At 35.9% G+C, this 20,489-nt stretch overlaps 2 protein-coding genes across 3 annotated transcripts; both read left to right on the forward strand.

Annotated features, from left to right (window-relative positions):
- The first annotated feature begins 6,554 nt into the window (after window positions 1-6,554).
- LOC306866214 (uncharacterized protein) lies at window positions 6,555-10,374 on the forward strand. The gene is made up of 6 exons (XM_079411308.1): window positions 6,555-6,827; window positions 8,803-8,829; window positions 8,935-8,964; window positions 9,069-9,104; window positions 9,197-9,304; window positions 9,402-10,374. The coding sequence occupies exons 1-6, from the start codon at window positions 6,810-6,812 to the stop codon at window positions 9,444-9,446; spliced, it is 264 nt and encodes an 87-aa protein (XP_079267434.1). The 5' UTR covers window positions 6,555-6,809; the 3' UTR covers window positions 9,447-10,374.
- Window positions 10,375-12,113: 1,739 nt separating this feature from the next.
- Window positions 12,114-20,230, forward strand: LOC306865478 (mitochondrial intermediate peptidase-like). 2 transcript variants are annotated; one of them, XM_079410088.1, is made up of 19 exons: window positions 12,114-12,449; window positions 13,298-13,471; window positions 13,552-13,640; window positions 13,721-13,807; window positions 14,721-14,784; window positions 14,868-15,050; window positions 15,230-15,386; window positions 15,475-15,523; window positions 15,603-15,663; window positions 15,771-15,823; window positions 15,905-16,058; window positions 16,179-16,256; window positions 17,271-17,475; window positions 17,622-17,731; window positions 17,836-17,910; window positions 19,110-19,226; window positions 19,350-19,471; window positions 19,719-19,792; window positions 19,885-20,230. In XM_079410088.1, the coding sequence occupies exons 1-19, from the start codon at window positions 12,321-12,323 to the stop codon at window positions 19,968-19,970; spliced, it is 2,067 nt and encodes a 688-aa protein (XP_079266214.1). In that variant the 5' UTR covers window positions 12,114-12,320; the 3' UTR covers window positions 19,971-20,230. The 2 variants fall into 2 exon arrangements, with proteins under 2 accessions (XP_079266214.1, XP_079266213.1); XM_079410087.1 differs by having other exon boundaries at window positions 15,603-15,669; window positions 19,885-20,079.
- The last annotated feature ends 259 nt before the right edge of the window (window positions 20,231-20,489 follow it).

The following is a 20,489-nucleotide window of genomic DNA, read 5'->3' on the forward strand; positions in this document are numbered from 1 at the left end:
ATTATTAATTGATTTTCCTTGACTTCTTTGCATTATTGTAAGATCTGCATTAATATTTAATGCTCTTGATGTTGGAAAATGAAATGCAACAAAAAATCAAATATAATAATATATTTTTAATTACCATAAATGTCCATTTTCATGCACTTTCTGAAATAATAATAATTTAGCATAACAATATAGAGTTGAAAAACATTATTTAATAAAGTGTTAGATTGTGAAATTATGCTTTTTAGATTACTTGAATATTTTAAATGTTTTTCATGACTCAAGTAGCCTATTATGTTTGTCACCATAAACCAACCCTGCAGTCTTAGGCCAGTCCCATCAAGCCCTTATCAAGTTTTATTTTTATGGATGTGAATATGTTTCATGTAAAATTATTTGGTACTTTTTTCCAGGAAAATCCTGTAATGTGGCTGTGAATTACATCAATGTCAATGTGTAAACTCCAAACACTAGCCTTCCTTGCTAAATTTTTGCCTTTGTCGCCTTCTAGTGGTGGAATGCGTTCTTACATGTAAAAATAGTAAATAAAACATTAGAAAATGGCGCTTTTCGGTGTCTTTCGGGCAAAAAAGCAGTGTGTTAATTAAGCACAAGGGCAATAAAATTCAAATAAAGCAGGAAGGAGAAAAAACAAATTCAGTTCTAGGGGGCTTCATGAGATTTGCCCTTCATGACTGACATTTCTGTATTTGAGGATTATTGTGAATTGTCCATATATTTATTAGGATATATAATTAAATCACTTTTGTAGGCCGACTGGGGGATGCTGTGGATCTAATACACAAACAGCAGCATTGTACACAATAAAGACCCTCAGTGCTGCAACCAGGAAATATTGTATAGGATGGGGGATGGGATTGAGCCCTCAAGACCCTCTCTGGCCCTGATAATGTTTTGAGACACTAATACCACTACAGGGTCTTTAAATTCACTGTCCCTCATTATCATCTAAAGTTACTGACTTTTAAAAGTCCCATGTTAATCTCTTTACTTCCTCCTTGATTAAACCTATTGTGTGTTTTCACTGCAGTTTAAGACAATAAGCTTCATCACAAAAGAAAAGTTGGTCAGCCGTGATGTCATTGTCTAAAATGCACCTCTAGGAAATCTGTTAAGCGACTCGGTTGATCAGTTAAAGTGATACTTGGTCACAGCAGGTTCCTGGGCTTTACTGTACATCAATCTCCAACACGTGGCCTCTGTTGACAACAGTAGTTTCATGTGTAGTGTGCAGGTTTTCCCTCAAAATATTAATTTTTATGATTTTTAATTGACTGTATCGTGTGAATAGACAAATTATTGATAGATTGTGTATCTTACATTTTTAAAAGTTTATATGTTATGTCAATTAGGTTCAATTCCCAAGGATAAAAATGTATACCAAGAATGCACTGGATGAAAGCATCTGCTAAATGTATTGTATATTAAACATTGTGAGCAAAGTGTTCCACTAGAAGTATAGTGTAGTGTTCCACTAGAAACTGTAATAAAAGATATGAAAAAGGTGCATATAAAGAAAATAAAACACTTTAACCTCAAAATATCAATATGAAACACATTGTCTATTTCCAGATAACAAGTCTGTACTATACTGGCGAGGAGCTCTGTCTGCTCCCCTCTCACTGACCCCTGCTGCATCACCATTACTCTGTGTAATCTGGGCTTTACGTGCACGTCCAGATGGGCAGGCAGCCATTTGCTCGAGGAGAAATCCACTTACTGATCCATATAGTCACTGGGTTACACTTGCACTTCCAAAATGAGTGAGTTCACTAGAGCCATCTGTGCTTGTAGCCAGCCCTACAAGAGCACATCAGTGAAGCTTTGCTGAACTAGTTTAATCTCAATGTTTGCATAATAACATTGCTGTATGTTTTATCAAGCCTGATCACATTGGATCAAACTTCTGCTAAAACCTTTCTTAGTCAACTTTTTTAGCAGGATTTTAGATTGCACCACAATTATTATGTTTTACATTTTTAGCATTCACCATCATCATCTTCTGCATGCCTGTGCAGGTCTGGGTTTGACTGGAGCCAAACAGATATGTTTAAACCAAATCAAAGGTGAAGTCTGGTAGATTTACTATGAAATGGGTCTTAATTAAACGTCTGTGCTCAGATTATATAATGATTGAGAGGGTAATATGAAGGCGGTCGAGTGAGTAAGATGTTGTGGCAGATGGTTGGATAGAACCACCGGAAGTGCTGCCCCTCAAAGAGGCTTTTGTTCAAGCTACTGGAAATACCTCAAGGTGACCTGGTATCTTAATCTCACTCATCAAATGCATCCCACTGTAAATCTATTTTTGCTGATCCTCACAATGTATCTTTCAACTTTACAGAATAACAAATGACTTCCTTGCAAAAATGTACCATGATAACATTAATTTTTAACAAAACAGGTATGTGGCAACATAACATTGGCCACCACAACTTCAACTTTTCAAAAGAAAGAAAGAAAAAAGCATAAAAAAGAGAGGAAAGGAGGGACCCGATTGACTTGGGCGTCAACTCCTTTGACTTGGGTTTAAATGCAACCACCCAAAACACCCCAGAAACCACATAACAATGCATACAAACACACACAAAAACAACTTAGAGAACACCTTATCAAATGTATAGCAATACCCTAAAAACCACATAGCAACACACTAAACCCACCAGAAAACTCATGCAAATGCATAACAACACCCTAATAAATGCATTGAAACACAAAAACACTCAGAATATCCGTTCAAATGCATAGCAAGACCACTGAACCACCCAGAACATTATAGAAATCACAGAACACAACATACAGTACTCATTCTGAAAATGCAAAGCAATGCCCTAGCAGCCAGCCAAAACACCCCAGCAACCACAGAGCAACACACTAATTACTTAGAATAGCAATGCACAAAAAAATCACTGAGAACACCTTAGCAAATGTATAGCAACAACTTAGAGGCCAACCAGAACACCCTAGAAACCACTCAGAGCATCCTAGCAAGCACACAGCAGAGAAAACCTAAGTAAATTTATAGCAATTTCCTATCAACCACCCAAAACATAACAACTGCATAGCAATGCACTACAACTACTCAAAAGCAAAAGCAAAGCCATAGCAACAACCTAACAACCACATAGAAACACACTAAACTCACTCAGAAAACCCAAGCAAATGCATTGCAATACCCTAGTAACCACTGGAAACACCCCAGCAACCAGTTAGAACATTCTAGTAAATGCATAGCATAGTAACCACAAAAGCAACATTAAAGAAAAGAAAAAAAAACTCTAAAAAACATTCCTATCAACTGAACAGCAACACACTAACCCACTCAGAAAACCCAAGCAAATCAATAACAACACCCAATAAACTGACCAGAACACCTCAACAACCAAAACTCAACTAGCAAATGCATAGCGACGACCTAGAAACCACTAAGAACACCTCCACAACCACATAGCAACAAACTAAAAACACTCAAACTTTAGCAAATGCATAGCGACACACTAGAAACCAACCAGAACACCCATCAACTACACCTCAACTAGCAAATGCATAGCAACACCCTAGAAACCACCTAGAACACCTCATCAACCACATAACAACACACTAAAAACACTCAAACTCTAACAAATACATAGCAACAACCTAGAAACTAACCAGAACACCTCAACAATCCCATAGCAACACACTAAAAACATTCACACTCTAGCAAATGCATAGCAACACCCTAGAAACCACTGAGAACACCACAACAACCACATAACACACTAAAAATACTTACACTGCAAATGCATAGCAACACCCTAACCAATGAGAACACCACAGCAACCACATAACAACACACTAAAACAATACTCATTCTCAGCAAATGCATAGCAACTTCCTAGAAACTGACCAGAACACCTCAACAACCACAACTCAACTAACAAATGCATAGCAACACCCTATAAACTAACCAGAACGCCTCAACCATCCTATAGCAACACACTAAAAACACTCACACTCTAGCAAATGCATAGCAACACCCTAGAAACTAACCAAAACACCTAAACAATCACATCGCAACACATTAAAAACATTCAAACTCTAGTACATGCATGGCGACAACCTAGAAACCACTAAGAAGACCTCAACATCCACATAACAGACTAAAACATTCACATTCTAGCAAATGCATAGCAACACCCTAGAAAGTAACCAGAACACCTCAACAATCACATAGCAACACACTAAAAACACTCACAATCTAGCAAATGCATAGCAACACCCTAGAAACTAACCAGAACATTCTAGATACCACATAGAAAAATCCATTCAGAATGCCATTGCAAATGCACAACTACATCATGCAGTGTTTTCAGTTATGTACACATATAATAAGCTACTAAAATTCTATAGTTTAATTGTCTTTAGAAACATTGGAAGTCTTCTGGAATTCTTTGTAAGCAAATGCACAGATTTGCAGTATGTAGCCGGTGTTTAGTATGTGAAATAAACCAAACACTGAGGACATTCAGATGGTGCTCATGAGGACCTCATTGTACACTTGTGTTGTGTGTTTTCTCAGTGACGTGATCACACATGCACAATCACTCTCACATGTATGTTTAGTTAGTGGCTTTGTAATTGTGTGCGGCACAGATCACTTCGGTGCCCCTTTCCTTCCCGTCTCAACTGAAGCTTAAGGATGGCAAAATTCCTCAAATGTGACCTGGTATCTGAAACTCGGCAGCCACACCTACTACACCCACCCCCATCCCAGTCCTGCAGGAACATACAGACATGGGAGAACTTCATGAGCAGGACTTTCCCGCCTGAAAGAGCTGCCTATAGAAGGGGGTTTAATATTTTCATGGGGGAGGGGACTGGAGTTGATGATCTGGTTGGTAAATCGCAAGGGTCTGGATAAGGAGATAGCAGTGTAGTTGAAGACATGACTGATTTGCATGATGTGGACCAGGAACCACAGGAGCCTTTGAAATGAGGACCTGAGACGTAAACATTCCACTTATAACTGAAACGAGTTTAATGCCTTTGGGGAACTTTTTAAGGTCCACAAATCACTTTTTATATTATATTTATTTAGAAATAACTATTTCTGTACTGTTGCTGTAGAGAAACCAGGAGATCTTCACAAGAAGAACCTGTAGTGTGACACCAAGCCTTTTAAAAGCTCAAAAGAATCGTATAGCAAACTCAAAAACATTATATCGTATCCAGTGTGCTTCAACGAACCATGAACAACCTTTGGTTTTTTAAACTTTTTTAAACGTCCTGTGCATTGCTACATCTGCATGTGATATTCAATGTGACATGAATTTGTTTCAATCATAGAAAAGGGGAGATTATAGTCATTTACATTTGAAAAAGTTGTATCTACTTAATATATAACATACTACTTAATATGTAATTAGTATGCTACTTAATAAATCTACACAGAAGTCTTTCAAAATATTTAAATGAGAGCAAATGGAGGATTCAGAATTCTGATTCTTTTTTTTAAACATTAACTATAGAAATATATATACATATTTTTTACCATTTATTTCATAGTGATTTTTTTATCACTATTTTAGAATTCTCTTATTTCTACCTTTTTCGGGTTTTTCTTATGAATGTATGATTATTATTACTATTATTTTGTCCTTATTATTTGTCAAAATGCTATGTTCTGGTTCTTTTATTTCCTTCCTGGTGTTTAAGCACTATTTTGACCTGATGTTCTGTGACATTTATAAATCCAAGTGCTAGTTTTTTAAATAACATGGATTTTTTTTTCACTTATTAATATTATATCATTTTCACACTGAAAGCAAAAACAAAATACATAAACAAATTATTTAAAAATGCACTGGAGAACTGTAACTACATTCATGTTGCACCATTTTTGCGCTGTCGATGAGACACAAGTGAAATGTTTTCTGTGCACAGTCGCCATTTTCTCCTGCAAAACCTTTGCACGCGCACGGGGGGCTTTAAAAGCCCAGCAGCTCCGTTTCAAATCCGGCTCCTAAAATAACTCGCTCACATCTGGAAACCATAGGGGGAAAAAAACAACAAAAAAACTGAAAAGCCTCCGATTGCGCAATATTTATGATGTAATCGCATGGAAATTAAAGATGGGAATTTGACTTTGGATTTCCTAACATTTTAAATCGACAACAGAACCAACAAAATCTCCCTTCACTAGCTCTAAATCATTGTAAAAACAAATAATAATCCAACTGATTGGCATGCAAAAGTGTCCACACGGGTATCTTGCTATGATTTGAAAATGTGCAGTGAGTCTCCGCAGCCAATCACCGGAGCAGGAGGCGGAGAGACGGATTTGATAATCCTACTATGGTGAAAACGTGGCTTATGAATATTAAATGAGCAAAATTGCGTTCACTCTGATTGGCTTACAGGCAGTCGTTGGCAAGGGAACGCTAGTCTGCTGGCCAATGAACGGGTTCTACAATCGATATGGCATGGCTCATTAATATTAATCAAGGTAGGTGACTGGGCGCTCAAGTAACGTCATCAATATCTAATTATTATTCATGAGAAGCGGCTTCGTCATAGTGGGAATCGAAAATTCGCTCAGGTCGGCCTGTGATGAATTGAATAGGGAAGAAGGAGGAGGAGGAGGAGAATCCAATCCGGTTTGATCAGGTTTTTGTTTCGGACGAGCGTTAACGTCTTCCTATACTGTGTGAATCTTTAGGCGAGCTCAACACACAGTGTCGACTGTTTTTCAGCGTTAAAACCGTGCATCTTGCATTTTAAACCGCTTTGATTTTTGCGCGTTGTACAAACCCACAGCCATGCCTAAAAGGAGCAAAGTAAGTAGCGCATTGGTTTCCTAATTTCTCGAGGCACCATCTTTAATAGAACATGCTGTATAAAAATAAAGCAAAAGAGGAATTTAAAGAATAGTGCATGTGCAATAGTGCACTTTGCATGCAAATGTGCTTATTTTCATCCAGTTGCAGGAGTATTCGTACATTTTTGTGTTTGCATACTTGCGTTGTTTTAATAAACGCGTGTTTTGATTTGAGAGCGCGCGACTGAGATTTTTTTTCTCCATCGGAGTTAACTAAACCCCAGATTAATTCTCATGCATGAGCGGATGTGGAATATAATTTGTGCATATATATGTGTCGTGTTTTTGTTTACAAATAGATGAAGTCTCTGTCGACATGCATCAGACAAAGGGGGTGTAACGATATTAGTTTTCGTTTATGTGCAGTTTATACAGTCGCGCAACCTAAAGGCTGTCGGGCGCAGGACGTAAAATCAAATTGTTGCATGGAATATTTATGTATTTATCTATCTATCACACGCAGTTTTTATTTTAGTAGGGTTTGCTATAATTGCACGTAAATGCCTTTGTATAGTCTCGGGGTTTTTAGTGTCATGGCTGCCCTTACAACCCGATGATTTAAACTCGCTGTGGATCTGAAAACACAGCGACAGACGGCGCAATATTTTATCCTGCAGCTCATCGTCGTGCTTTAGGGATTTAATTCGTGCATTAGGGCTTTAGTGCACGATTGCGTCTCGATATATTTGATCGTGCAAGTGCCAGATTATGCAATGGCGGTATTCTTGCACATCATAGCGCCACTGTTTGGTGTTTCCTATTATTCTGGTATATTCTGTAGTGTTTTTTTCCCCTCTCGGCTGTGCACCTCGGGATGTTGTGTTTGAAAGCGAATGGCGGGAATGTCATGGAGCGGGGTCGGTGGGGCGAGAGCAAATCATTAATCAGCATTGAACGAGTCGGTGTGCATGAAGGGGGCGGTGCGCGCAAGAGTGCAATAAAAACGGACCGAGCTGCACAGTATTGGGGAACGAAGGCAGGACATAAACTGATGAATTGCTGGCTGTATGTTTGGGAGTCGTTACTTTAAGAAATAATCCACACATAGTATGAAACGTAGAGCTACTATGTCCTAACCCCGAGCGAATGACTCATGATCCGATTCTTTACTGCACTACCCGGGTAGGCTCATTCCCAAACGAATGACTCAAGTGAACCGATTCTTTTTAATGATTCGAAACCATGCGTGGCGACCTGTGTACTCCGGTTCTCGAACAAATGACTCGAATGAACCGGATCTTTTTAAGTGAATCAATAATATACAGCTCGATTATTCCTGTTCCCCAAGGAATGGTTTTGATTAGCCCCTTTCTAATAAATCCGTTACAGCGGTTACTAAATTCGCAGTTGATGAAAACTACATGTTATTATTACTTTGGTCATGTCCGACTGGAAAGCAATCAACTGTTTCTGCGTTATGTTGTACTTATAGCTCATTTAAATTATTGTAGGAAGTTACTGACTGGTTATTCATGCCAAAGTGGCTTTATTCACATTACGACAGGATTTTTATTAAGTATTGTTTTATTCAAATAAATCAATGAAGGAGATTTGGTACCACGTGTTTTGTTTGTTTTGGTATTTTAACCAATTATTGACTGGCCTCTAAAACTATGAAAAGTCATTAAAAACTCTTTAAACATCTTCAGCAGTTGTATTAAGTTGATTTCTGCTCTGTTAAAACATGAAATTATCTCATTTGAAGAAATATTATTTTTTCCCCTCAAAATATGTCAAATGTACTAAAAGAATCATTAAGGTGGAATCAGAATCAGGATAAATGAAATTTGTTAAATTCCCTGATAAGCTAGACTGTTTTAGCTAATAATTTTTGCCATTTTCTAAATACAACTCGCGTTGTAAAGATGCACCTGTTATAAATTACACTGATGGACTTGAGAATAATACTTTTTTTTCTTCTTTTTCCCCCATAGGCGAACAATGATGCTGAAGTCACTGAGGTAAGCAGATCTCACTCCTTATTGCACAGAAATAAAGTTTAATAATACAATAAATATTGATTGCATCAAAATAAGGTACGTTTTAAGCTTGTTATTACTTTGCAGCCTAAAAGAAGGTCGGAGAGGTTGGTAAACGTGAGTATTCATGTTCTGCTTTTAAATACAGTACTCATTCATTCAACAGATATGGCAATTATTGATATTTATTAATTGATGTATTATAACTTATTCATTTTTAGAAACCTGCACCCCCAAAGGCAGAGCCTAAGCCAAAGGTAACAAAACTGTTTAAATAAGAAGAATGTGAAAAACCTAGATTAAATTATAACTTAGAAACGATATTAAAAAAAAATGTACCACATTGCAGAAGGCGGTTGCCAAACCTAAGAAAACAAAGGAACCCAAGGAGCCCAAGGAGGAGGAGAAGAAAGAGGAGGTGCCCGCAGAAAACGGAGAAACAAAAGCTGACGAAGAGGTAACAAAGTCATATACTGGCAGATCTTACATATAACACCCTAAAATGATTTGTGGTCTTTATATGTAATCTAACGCCAATGATGATGTTTTTTCAGGCATCGGCAACGGAAGACGCCGACAAGGGAGAAGACGGGGAATAACTTTGCTTTTACCAGCACTCCCTGTACCTCTTTTCTTGTACAATTCAGGGGAATATTTTTATCTACTATTTTCTAAAGGCAGGTTTTTTAGTAGTTTGATTGTAGAGACACGTTTTTTATGGAAGAAAAGAAACATTTTGAAAGTGATCTCATCATATCCAGCATTTTTACATTGGGCAGAAAAAACTACCGTCATCGTAAATGTCGACAGGTGTTTTTTTTCCCCCCTCTCTGCTCTCGCTTTCAAAGTGTGAGGTAGAGGGGAAGGTTGTGGGTATGTCGTTTACACAGACAGCTGGACATCTTATTGAGCTTGTCCGAATGACTAACATTCCATTGGCTCTATGAGGGATTTTTTTTTGTGTGTGTGTGTAACCTGTAATGTGTGTTTGGGGAGGGAGGGGTGGGCAAATAACTCATTGTTTATTGTTTATAAGGTGAAAGATTACTTGTAGAACGTTTGTAAGCTGTGTTCCATATGTTAACTGCAGTTCTCCATAATCATTTCTGCTAAATAAACATATTCTCTAGTACTGGAGTTCATGTCAGGCCTGTGCTTCGTGTGTATTGATTTGGTCTCTTCTGTGATAGTACCGCAATAAATTTGTAAAACTGCTGTGAAGAAGATTTTGGGGGCTTTAAGTTCAGTTTGTGTTATGGTACCGATTGCAGACGTGGGATGAATATCTCTGCAAAGCCAGCGATTCTTTAATATCCAAATGGAAAATTCGAGACAAACGAGTCATTACGTGTAAAATCTCTTTAGTTGTAAAGCGTTCTAAGCAGCAGTAGCATTATTTTTGTGGGACTTAGATAACAAGTATAAATGTACAGTTTCTTTTGATCATTGTTTATAGATGTATCTCTGTGTTATGGTTCGATAAATCAAGCCAATAAAAAATCAGTTGTGATGCCCTGTTCTCCTTTGATTTTGAAGTTACATTCATTACTGTAGGTTTAGTTATACTTGCAATGTTTTAAAAGATTGATATATTAAATAAACTGGGTGATTATGTATTACTTAGGGTTATTACAGTCAACTAAAACCATAAAGTTGTTACTTAAAAAAAATTATAATTCTTGATGTCCTAAAAAGTTCTTTAAGTATACACAGACACATTACTACAACTTTAAAATCAAATGAGAGAAATCAGAACAGAAAATATATAAATATTTATAAAACTACAATAGTATCTCATTGATATTAAAATTATACTGGTATTACCATGGTACATGCTCAAATATAGGAACTTATAGTCTCTATTTTGATGTTTGTGCATAATTTTCACTTATTTCTACTTTTTTCATGACTAAATGTCTAGAAATTAGGTACAGTAGTTTCAGGTAAAACGTTTATTCAGCTGTATGTAGCCTATGAACTCTTCAAAAGTATTATTTTATGTCAAAATTCCTTTTATAGCTAAAATTTCATTTCTTTGGTATGGTGAGTAATTATTCGACAAGTAGGCCTACAGGAAGATCTTCTCGTCAGTTCCTTTCAAGAACATTTCAGGTTGTATTTTGATGCGTCTGTCAGTACTTTTATTATTACTAGTTTTTATTATTATTTAGTTTTATCAAATGAAAGTCTTTGGTAAAATGTGTAAGGATATAAATGCAGTGGCAGAAAGCTTATATCTATGACTGGTCTATTTCTTACACTTTATTCATTTAATATGACAGATGAATATGCACATGTACAAACTCATTTACATATTATTACTCAAAAACAGTCTTGTACTGATGTGAGAATCTTAAATGACCAAATCAGATGAGTGGCAGATGGATCCACGTTCATAAACAGCACCTGTTGGCACAGGAAGTGACATCAACAGTCACTCTGTTCTCACAGGAAAACAGAAACTGCCTAATAAGATAAATGGATAAGCAGTTGCCCACCATATGTGATCTTAACCCCAGCCCCCACTTTCTCTGACTGATGACCTAGAAAACGCCTGTCAGAAGAGTTTTTGTTTATATTCACACTTCAGCTTAAGGCAAGGGAGTGTCTGAGCTTTGTGTTTAGTGCCACATTCCTGCTATTTCTAATGTTGGTTTGTAAAGTTAATGCTGTTGGCTAGATTCCCTTATGAAGATTTGTCAAAGAGATGAAAAACAAACCTATCTGATCCACAAGACTTGCGTAAAACATGAAGTAATGAGGGAACTTGTTGCCCTTGTTTGATTTTGCTCAAGGCATTTGTCAGAACAGCTGAAGAGCATAAAAAGTGAATGCTTTATTTGGTTGATCAGAGTTTTCACAAACAAACAGGTATTTCATTCAGTGTTATTTGACCAGTGCATGTGATCACTTCATATTCAGATTTTGAACCAACATCAATTCCAGACATAATTGAGTAAACCAGACATTAAAGCTTAATCTTCGTGTGAAACATTTTCCCCAGTGAGAACAAGGGCATGGCGACCTTTGTTTGCTGCTTTGGATGGATTTATTTACTCTGAGCTTGACGTCACAATTCATTTTCCCACCGTCCGCGCAGTTTCGTCAGTGTGTGAAAAAACAAACCCGAATTAACCATAGCATTGTTAAACATAACATAATACATTTCTGAAATATATAAATATAACAAAGGTTTATGGATTATATTTCCTTAACTAAAGATTTGACGTGTTCTTTGTTGATTATAGAAAGTGCTGAAGTGAAACCTAACTGCCTGGGTTTTTTTCACGAGAGAGGTGAAATCCCAAACCACAGCTGATCTCCGCAGATTTACAAGCTGGGAAACTTTAGTTAGGCTAATTACTTATGTTTGCATAATACTTTGAAAGAGCCGGCCTGGTTGTTTCACAATGCGTGTACTCAGGAGCTTATGCTGTAATGTTAAATAGTGTTGTGTGTGATGGTCTTCAGTGATGCGCGGCTCGCGGCTCTTGCTGCAGCGCTCGCACGCGCTCTACAGACGCAGCGTCAACACATGGTCTGCTGTCGGAGCAGCCTTCAATGCTCAGCACCGACGATTTGAACATTTACAGAAAAATGTGGTGAGACTATGATATATACATGTGCTTTAACAGTAAAATAATTTAGACTAACGTATCTGTCTATAAGTGATTGTTGTTGTTTTTTAATAAAGCATTTATACAGTTTTTATTTTTTTATATTTTTTATATTTATTTTTAATAAAATATGTTTTTATAAAGTATTTTCAGTTTATGTAATTTTGTATATTTTATAAAATGGTGTATATTTTAATTTACTGTGTACAATGTATTATGATATATTATATAATATATAATTTTGTAATGTATTTGTAAAAAATGTTATTACTTTGTAAAAAAAAAAAAGGTGATTGCGGCTTTTTATCTCACAATTCTGAGTTGATATCTTGGAATTCTGATTTAGCCTTTTTTTTCTTTTTCTTTTTCTTTTTTGAGATATAAACTCAGAATGGCAAATTATCAACTCGCAATTGGGATACATAAACTCACAAGTCAGATTTCTGAGATTAAAAGTGACAATTACCTTTTTATTTTTTAATTGGTGGCAGAAAAAAAAATAGTGAGATAAAGTCATAATTCTGACAAAAAACTCAGAATTGGGAAAGGTAAATTCAGAATTACAAGAAATAAAGTCAGAATTGCGAGATGTAAAGTCTGAATTGTGAAAAAAAATCGAATTTGTATCTCTGAGATCTGACTTTTTTTCTCAGAATTTCCAGTTTATATCCCCAAATTGTGAAATATAAGCTCAGAATTGTGAAAAAAAGTCTCAATTACCTTTTTTATTTTATTTTTTTTACTCCTTGGCAGAAACAGGCTTCCATACAAATGACTACAGTTGCATTGACCTTGTTTTCTGTGTAAAATTAGTGTGTTTCCTCTGTTCTCAGGGTCTGTTTGGAGTATCAGAGCTCAGCGGTCCTGCTGGTTTCCAGATGGCTCAGCATCAGGCTCTCAGGGAAGCAGAGTTTCTGGTCCACAAGGCTTGCACACATCCTCCTGGTGCCGTCACTGTGGAAACATTTGATCAGCTGTCTGACAGTTTATGCAGAGTTGCAGACCTGGTAAACATAATTGTGTTGGCGTAGCATAAACTGTGATTTTTGTTAGGGGTCTGTTAAATCTCACAAGTGTTTCATTGCAGGCAGATTTCATCAAAGTGGCTCATCCGGATGCTGCGTTCCGGGAGGCAGCGGAAAGGACCTGCGTTGAAATCGGAACTGTTGTGGAAAAGTGTGTATCTGTCATCTGGTTTTTCTGGCTCTACTAAACAATATTTGTGTTTTATTTTTATTTGTTTGTGTATATTACAGACTCAATACAAATGTCGATTTGTGTCAGAGCCTGAAGAATTTACTGGAAAACGAGGCTGTTTTGGCCACTCTGGACTCAGACACAAGGCAGGTGAACTTTGAAAAATCATTTTAAACATGATTTAAAAGTTAAACAAGAGAAGATGTATTTCTGAAACGACTGTGGACTCAAAACTGTGTTTGTATGATATTAAAAATATGGAATCGGTAAGAATTGTCAATGTTTTTGAAATTACGCTCACAAAGGCTGCATTTATTTGATCAAAAATGCAGTAATAATGTAAAATATTATTACAGTTTAAAATAGGCTAACTGTTTTCGGTTTTAAAATATTTTATCAGGTCATTTGTACCTGTGATGTTAGAGCTAAAATTCAGCAGTCTTCAGTGTCACTTGATCCTTCAGAAATCATTCTAGTATGCTGATTTGCTGCTTAAGAAACATTTTTCTTATTATCAAGGTTGAAAACAGCTGTGCAGCTGAATATACATTAATATTATTAGTGCTGTCAAACGATTAATCGCATACAAAATAAAAGTTTTTGTTTGCATAATATGTGTATGTTGTGTGTATATTTATTATGTATATATAAATATACACACATACAGTATATATTTAGAAAATATTTACATTTATATTCATATAATTTATATTATAAATAAATATATTTAATATATAAACTTAGCATATTTTTCTGAAATATATACATGCACGTGTGTGTATTTATAGATACATAATAAATATACACAGCACACATGCATATATTATGTAAACAAAAACTTAATTTGCGATTAATCATTTGACGGCACTAATTAATATACAACAGCGATCTATATTTTTCGATTCTTTGATGAATGGAAAGATCAAAAGAGCAGCATTTATTTAAAATAGAAAGTTTTGAAACTATATAAATGTCTTTTCCGTCACTTTTGATCAATTGAATGCATCCTTGCTGACTAAACATATTAATTTCTCTCATGTGGTTCTGTTGCTGATTTAGAAGAGTGGCAGAGCTCTTCATGTTTGATTTTGAGATCAGTGGAATACATCTGGATGAATCCAAGGTGAGAACAATCCTTAAAGCCCAAAATACAAGCTCTTTTTAATGTGATCATACGGCCCTATATTTCTTTATGAATCATCTCAGAGGAGCAAGGCTGTCGCTCTGAATGTGAAGCTGCTGGATCTTTACCACGAGTTTCTGAGCGGGTCTCAGCTCCCAAACGCCATAGATAAACAAGTTCTACCAGAACACATCCGCCACTGCTTTTCCATAGACGGGAACCGCATTCAGATCGCCGGGTTGCATGCTGACTCTCCAAACGAGCTGGTGCGTGTGATCGTATTATTCTGTTTACGTAGTTACCATCTCCCTGTTTGTTGCTTGAGATTAAAGGTGCACATAAATCCATTATGACATGCTATTGGCTGTTTATGCAAGCTAGATGGCAAGGTTTGCTTTCGTTTGCATGTTCCGTAAGCGTTTTTTTTTTTTTTTTCCTCTGGTAGGTGCGGGAAGCTGCGTATAAAATCTTTCTGTACCCCAATGCTAGTCTCTTGCTTTGTCTGGATGAGCTTTTGGCTTGTAGACATGAGCTGGCAACATTAGTGGGCTATGAGTCGTTTGCACACAGGGCTTTGAAAGGAACGATGGCTAAAACCCCAGGTAAAAATAATCAGAGCATCACTTGCTGGCTACAGTCCTCTTTTAGCTGCAAATGGAGCTGAAACAAACAAATTTGTTTGCTTTACAGAGACTGTGATGAAGTTTTTGAAGCTGCTAACAGAAAAGCTCTCTGACAGGTATGTTTTGCACTAACTGCTGTTTTTGAATAGGAATATTTGATGTGTTGTAAAGTTTACTCTGTTTGTCATTATACAGAACATCAAGAGACTTCAAGATGATGAAAGAAATGAAGAAGAAAACACATTCAATAAATCCTGTAAATGTTTGTGCACTGGATTTGTTTTGTGAATTCTGCTTTCTTTCTTTTTTCGTTTGCATCACAAATGCAGACAGATTTCCTAAATATTGTTTTTCGCATGTCAGGAAGTGATGGCGTGGGATCATGCGTACCTCAGCTGTGCCATACGAACGGAAAAGTAAGGCGATTTCATGTATACATCCCTCTGGATATGTCATCTACTTCCTGTTTATCCTCATACACATTCATGTACTTGTAGGTTTAACATTGATCCCAGCGTCTACAGCCCGTACTTCTCTTTGGGTGCTTGTATGGAGGGACTCAACCGTCTCTTCATGCAGCTTCTGGGCGTTTCTTTTCAAGCGGAGCAGCCGAAGATGGGCGAACTGTGGAGCGAAGATGTTCGAAAGCTTGTGAGATTGTCTCCTCCATCTTTGTTTGCTCAGTTTTCAAGATCAACTGTCTATCGATCACTCACAGATGTATTAATGCAGATGGGCAGCTGTATTTACTGGTTCTTGTGCTGCCAACAGGCTGTGGTCCATGAAACAGAGGGACTGCTGGGATATATCTACTGTGATTTCTTCCGCAGACTTGATAAACCTCACCAGGTACAGCTGTCTGCTCTTGACTGATTCTGTACAATGCAGATATATAATTAAATTGGATATACATAATATTGGTGAAATTAAATGAACATAAACACACATATATGACAAATGCCATTCAGAAGTTTGGGGACAGAAATTAATAGTTGTATTCAGTAAAGATGCATGAAATTTATTAAAAGTGACAGTAAAGACATTTCTAATTGAAATAAATGTTGTTCTTTTGACCTTTCTATCACAGTTTCCACAAAAAATATTAAGAAACAACTGTAATCAACAGTGATATAATAACAAGAAACATTTTTTGAGTGGCAAATTAGCATATTCGAAAGATTTCTGAAGGATCATGTGACACTGAAAATTCAGCTGTGCATCACAGGAATAAATTACATTGTAAAATATATTACAATAGGAAATGGTTATTTTAAATTGTAATAATATTTGACAATATTACTGTTTTACTGTATACATTTATAAGTATGGAAGCCTGTTCCTGCGACGGAATAAAAAAGGAAATTATGACTTTTTATCTTAATTCTGACTACTTTTTCTTGCAATTCAAACTTTACAACTTGCAATTCTGAGGAAAAAATTGCAGAATTGACATAAATTGAAATAATTGACATAAGAGACATAAACTTGCAGATATTAAAAAGTCACAATTTAACTCAGAACTCATAAACTCCAATTTTAACATCTGTTTTTTTCATGCCAAGAATAAAAAATAAAAAGGTAATTGCGACTTTTTATGTGACAGTTCTCTTTTTGTCCTCTGAGTTGCAAGTTTATAACTTTAATTCTGAGTGTATATCTCACCATTCTGACTTTTTTATTGGAATTACAAGACATAAAATCTAAATTGTGAGATAAAAAGTCATTTAAAAAAAAAAATTATATATCTGAAATGGGCGTCCATATTTAAGATACTTCTTTCAAACTTTGGAGGGTAGTGTGTGTACATGTATAGTTGTAAATGTTTATTTGGAAAAATGAAAAAAATATATCTGATATATATAGGACTGTCACTTCACCATCCGCGGTGGGCGGCTGAGGGAAGATGGCATTTACCAGCTGCCTGTTGTAGTGCTGATGCTGAGTTTACCTCCACCCAGCGGCAAAACCCCATCTCTGCTTACCCCCTCTATGGTGGAGAACCTCTTCCATGAGATGGGACATGCCATGCACTCCATGTTAGGCAGGACACGCTATCAGCATGTCACAGGTCAGAGTTAACTTAATATTCAGGGTTATTTAAATTCATAAAATGAATTTGATATCTTACATACACTTACATTTTACTGCTGGTTATACTCTGTATAATTGTGTATGTGACGAATAAAAAATCTTGAATATCTTATATCTATACAGGAACCAGGTGCTCCACAGACTTTGCTGAAGTCCCTTCTATTCTAATGGAGTATTTTGCCTCAGATTATCGAGTTGTGAGCCAGTTTGCAAGACATTATCAGACTGGAGAGGTGGGTTTGTGCACATACCTGCTTTAGAGATCATCGTCTATGTATCTGAAACACCATTAGAAGAACTGCATGTTGATGTAACAGCTGTCTTTTGTTATCTCTAGCCTCTTCCAGAGAGCCTAGTGTCCCGTTTATGTGAGTCTAAGAGGGTTTGTAGTGCTGCTGACACTCAGCTACAGGTACTAAAACACACGTCACTGTGATGGAGAACTATAGTGCTGATATGAAGTCAGCTTTAATGAGTCAGGAGTAATTGTGGGATGCAAACTATAGTTGAGTAGATACTAGTGCTGTTAAACGATTAATCGCCATTAATCGCATCCAAAATAAAAGTTTTTGTTTGCATAATATATGTGTGTGTTCTGTTTATATTTATTATGTATATATAAACACACACACATACAGTATATATATTTAGAAAATATTTACATGACTGTATTTATATTCATATAATTTATATTATAAATACATTTAATATATAAAAATAACACATTTCTCTGAAATATATACATGCATGTGTGTGTATTTATATATACATAATAAATATACACAGTACACATACATATATTATATAAACAAATTTTTTTATTTTGGATGCAATTAATGGCGATTAGTCATTTGACAGCACTAGTAGATACATCAGGCTTTTATGACTAAAAAAAAAAACATCTACATTTAATTTGCAAGCTCAGAGCAGAAACATGCAATTTGGTGCAGTTGCTAATATTTATATGCCCAAAAACAAATATGAAATTCTGATTTCTTGTAATGTAAATCAGTGAGATTTTATAATAGCAGGCTACTTGCATAAATTGCATATAAATATCATTATCACTAAATATTTTCCAATAATGTGTCTTAGTAAATTTAAAAGCTTAGTTCATGATCAAAGATAAGCAGATTTTTATTGTGTGGAACAAAACATATAATGCAATGCAATACAGTGATGTTTGAGTTGAACAAATTTCTCTTATTTGATATATTTAAACACGATTTTCTGAAGGAAAAAATGGTTTATGGATAATCATATATACCGAAGTTGTAATTTATACCCAAGTTGCTGTTCATCTTAAAATATTACTAGCAATATAAAATTTATAAGATTCAGTAAAGAATTGAAAGCAAAAAGACTCATGAGCATGACCTGTAAATTATACTAAAAGGCCTTTTACTAATCAAGTATGAACTATCAATCAGGCAAAAGGCAGCATGTAGTAGATGTGGTAGGTTTTTGCATACATCAGGTTTTTCAGCAAAGTTTTGAATATGTTGATAATTTAGAGGCCTTAAAATGTACGTAACAAAAATTATGCAGTAGGCTTTATATATTAAGTCTACTAGTGATTGTTTGTTTTTTGTGCAACGCTTCTCTGGACAGATTTTCTATGCAGCTTTGGACCAGGTTTATCATGGAAAACCACAATACAGATCAACCACTGACATCCTCAGAGAAATGCAGGAGAAATTTTACGGGTTAGCTTATGTTAATGACACAGTGAGTGGCAACGTCACAGATACATTTCAGATTCTGTGCAATGTTTAATTACATTTTTTTAAATGTTTTTTGACACAATGTTAAAAGTAAAATATTTATCTTATATATTCTCCAATGCTGTAGGCTTGGCAGCTGAGATTTAGTCACCTGGTCGGCTATGGTGCTAAATATTACTCCTACCTCATGTCCAGGGCTGTTGCCTCGATGGTGTGGAGGCAGTGCTTTCTACAGGATCCCTTTAGCAGGTCAGTGTGGAGTTTTCAACTCCAGCTCCTGGCCATGTAGGACAGCTTTGTCATGCATATGTTTTGCTTTTTTGCCATGGATGCTGAGTGCACAGATAATGGTACTCATGGTGACTGGAAATTGTTTTTTTATTATTTACATGTTAAATATTTTCTATTTTATAGTGACTGTTCACTTTCAAATCATAAAATATCTGTAGTTGTACTGCATGTCTGGTCTAATTAAAGAGGAGACTGTCATTTGCAGAGTGATGGGAGAGCGCTATCGCAGAGAGATGCTCGCTCATGGGGGCAGTAAAGAACCTATGCTGATGGTCCAAGGTAAAAACACTTGTAATTACATTTTCTGTAATACCTCAACAACTGTCAATCTTAAGAGTAAATATGCACAGATTCTTATTTTTGATCCTCAGGAATGCTACAGAAAACCCCTACCATTGAAGACTTTGTTGATGCACTAGTGTTTGACCTTGATGCAAATGTCAAATCCCCAGCTTAGAGGAAACGAAAGATCCTTATTTGTTTGGTCTCATACACTGGGTATAACCTCACTCTTTCCTAATGTCTTGCTGCCTTTAAGCCTAATTAAAACGTGAAGAGGCAACATGAAAATATTTGTTACTTCTGTGTATTGTGCCTCAGTTTCACATTTAGTACATTGTGCCAAAAACAACAGCTTCAGCACACTGAACTTCACTGATAGTAGGTGCTGATTTGAAGAGGTTTATCTTATTGATAAAGATAATCTTATTTTAATACATACCGCCCCTCTTATTTGCATTTAATTACAAACAAAATTACACAACCATACAGATGAAAGATGTTTAAATTTTGGCAAAAATATCTATCATTATACAATTTGGAAATGGCCTGCTTTTCTAACATTACCATTTTAATTTTAGCTTTTAAAAGCTCACAGAAAAGCAATTTAAGATTATAAACTGGTATATGTATTAATTGGGAGAAATGAAGCTTGGTTTCTAAAAATTTCAACCTGCTGTCAAACCACAATATACAT

Source organism: Barbus barbus (assembly GCF_936440315.1).
Source record: "Barbus barbus genome assembly, chromosome: 47".
NCBI lineage: Eukaryota > Metazoa > Chordata > Actinopteri > Cypriniformes > Cyprinidae > Barbus > Barbus barbus.

Excerpts from the sequence above, each read along its gene's own strand:
- LOC306866214 (XM_079411308.1), top strand. Across the intron at positions 8,965-9,068 it reads GGTCGGAGAGGTTGGTAAAC|AAACCTGCACCCCCAAAGGC; the intron begins GTGAGTATTCAT and ends ATTCATTTTTAG. Across the intron at positions 9,105-9,196 it reads AGGCAGAGCCTAAGCCAAAG|AAGGCGGTTGCCAAACCTAA; the intron begins GTAACAAAACTG and ends ACCACATTGCAG.
- LOC306865478 (XM_079410087.1), top strand. The coding sequence starts at position 12,321 with ATGCGCGGCTCGCGGCTCTTGCTGCAGCGCTCGCACGCGCTCTACAGA. Across the intron at positions 15,051-15,229 it reads CTGACTCTCCAAACGAGCTG|GTGCGGGAAGCTGCGTATAA; the intron begins GTGCGTGTGATC and ends TTCCTCTGGTAG. Across the intron at positions 19,472-19,718 it reads CTACAGGATCCCTTTAGCAG|AGTGATGGGAGAGCGCTATC; the intron begins GTCAGTGTGGAG and ends TGTCATTTGCAG.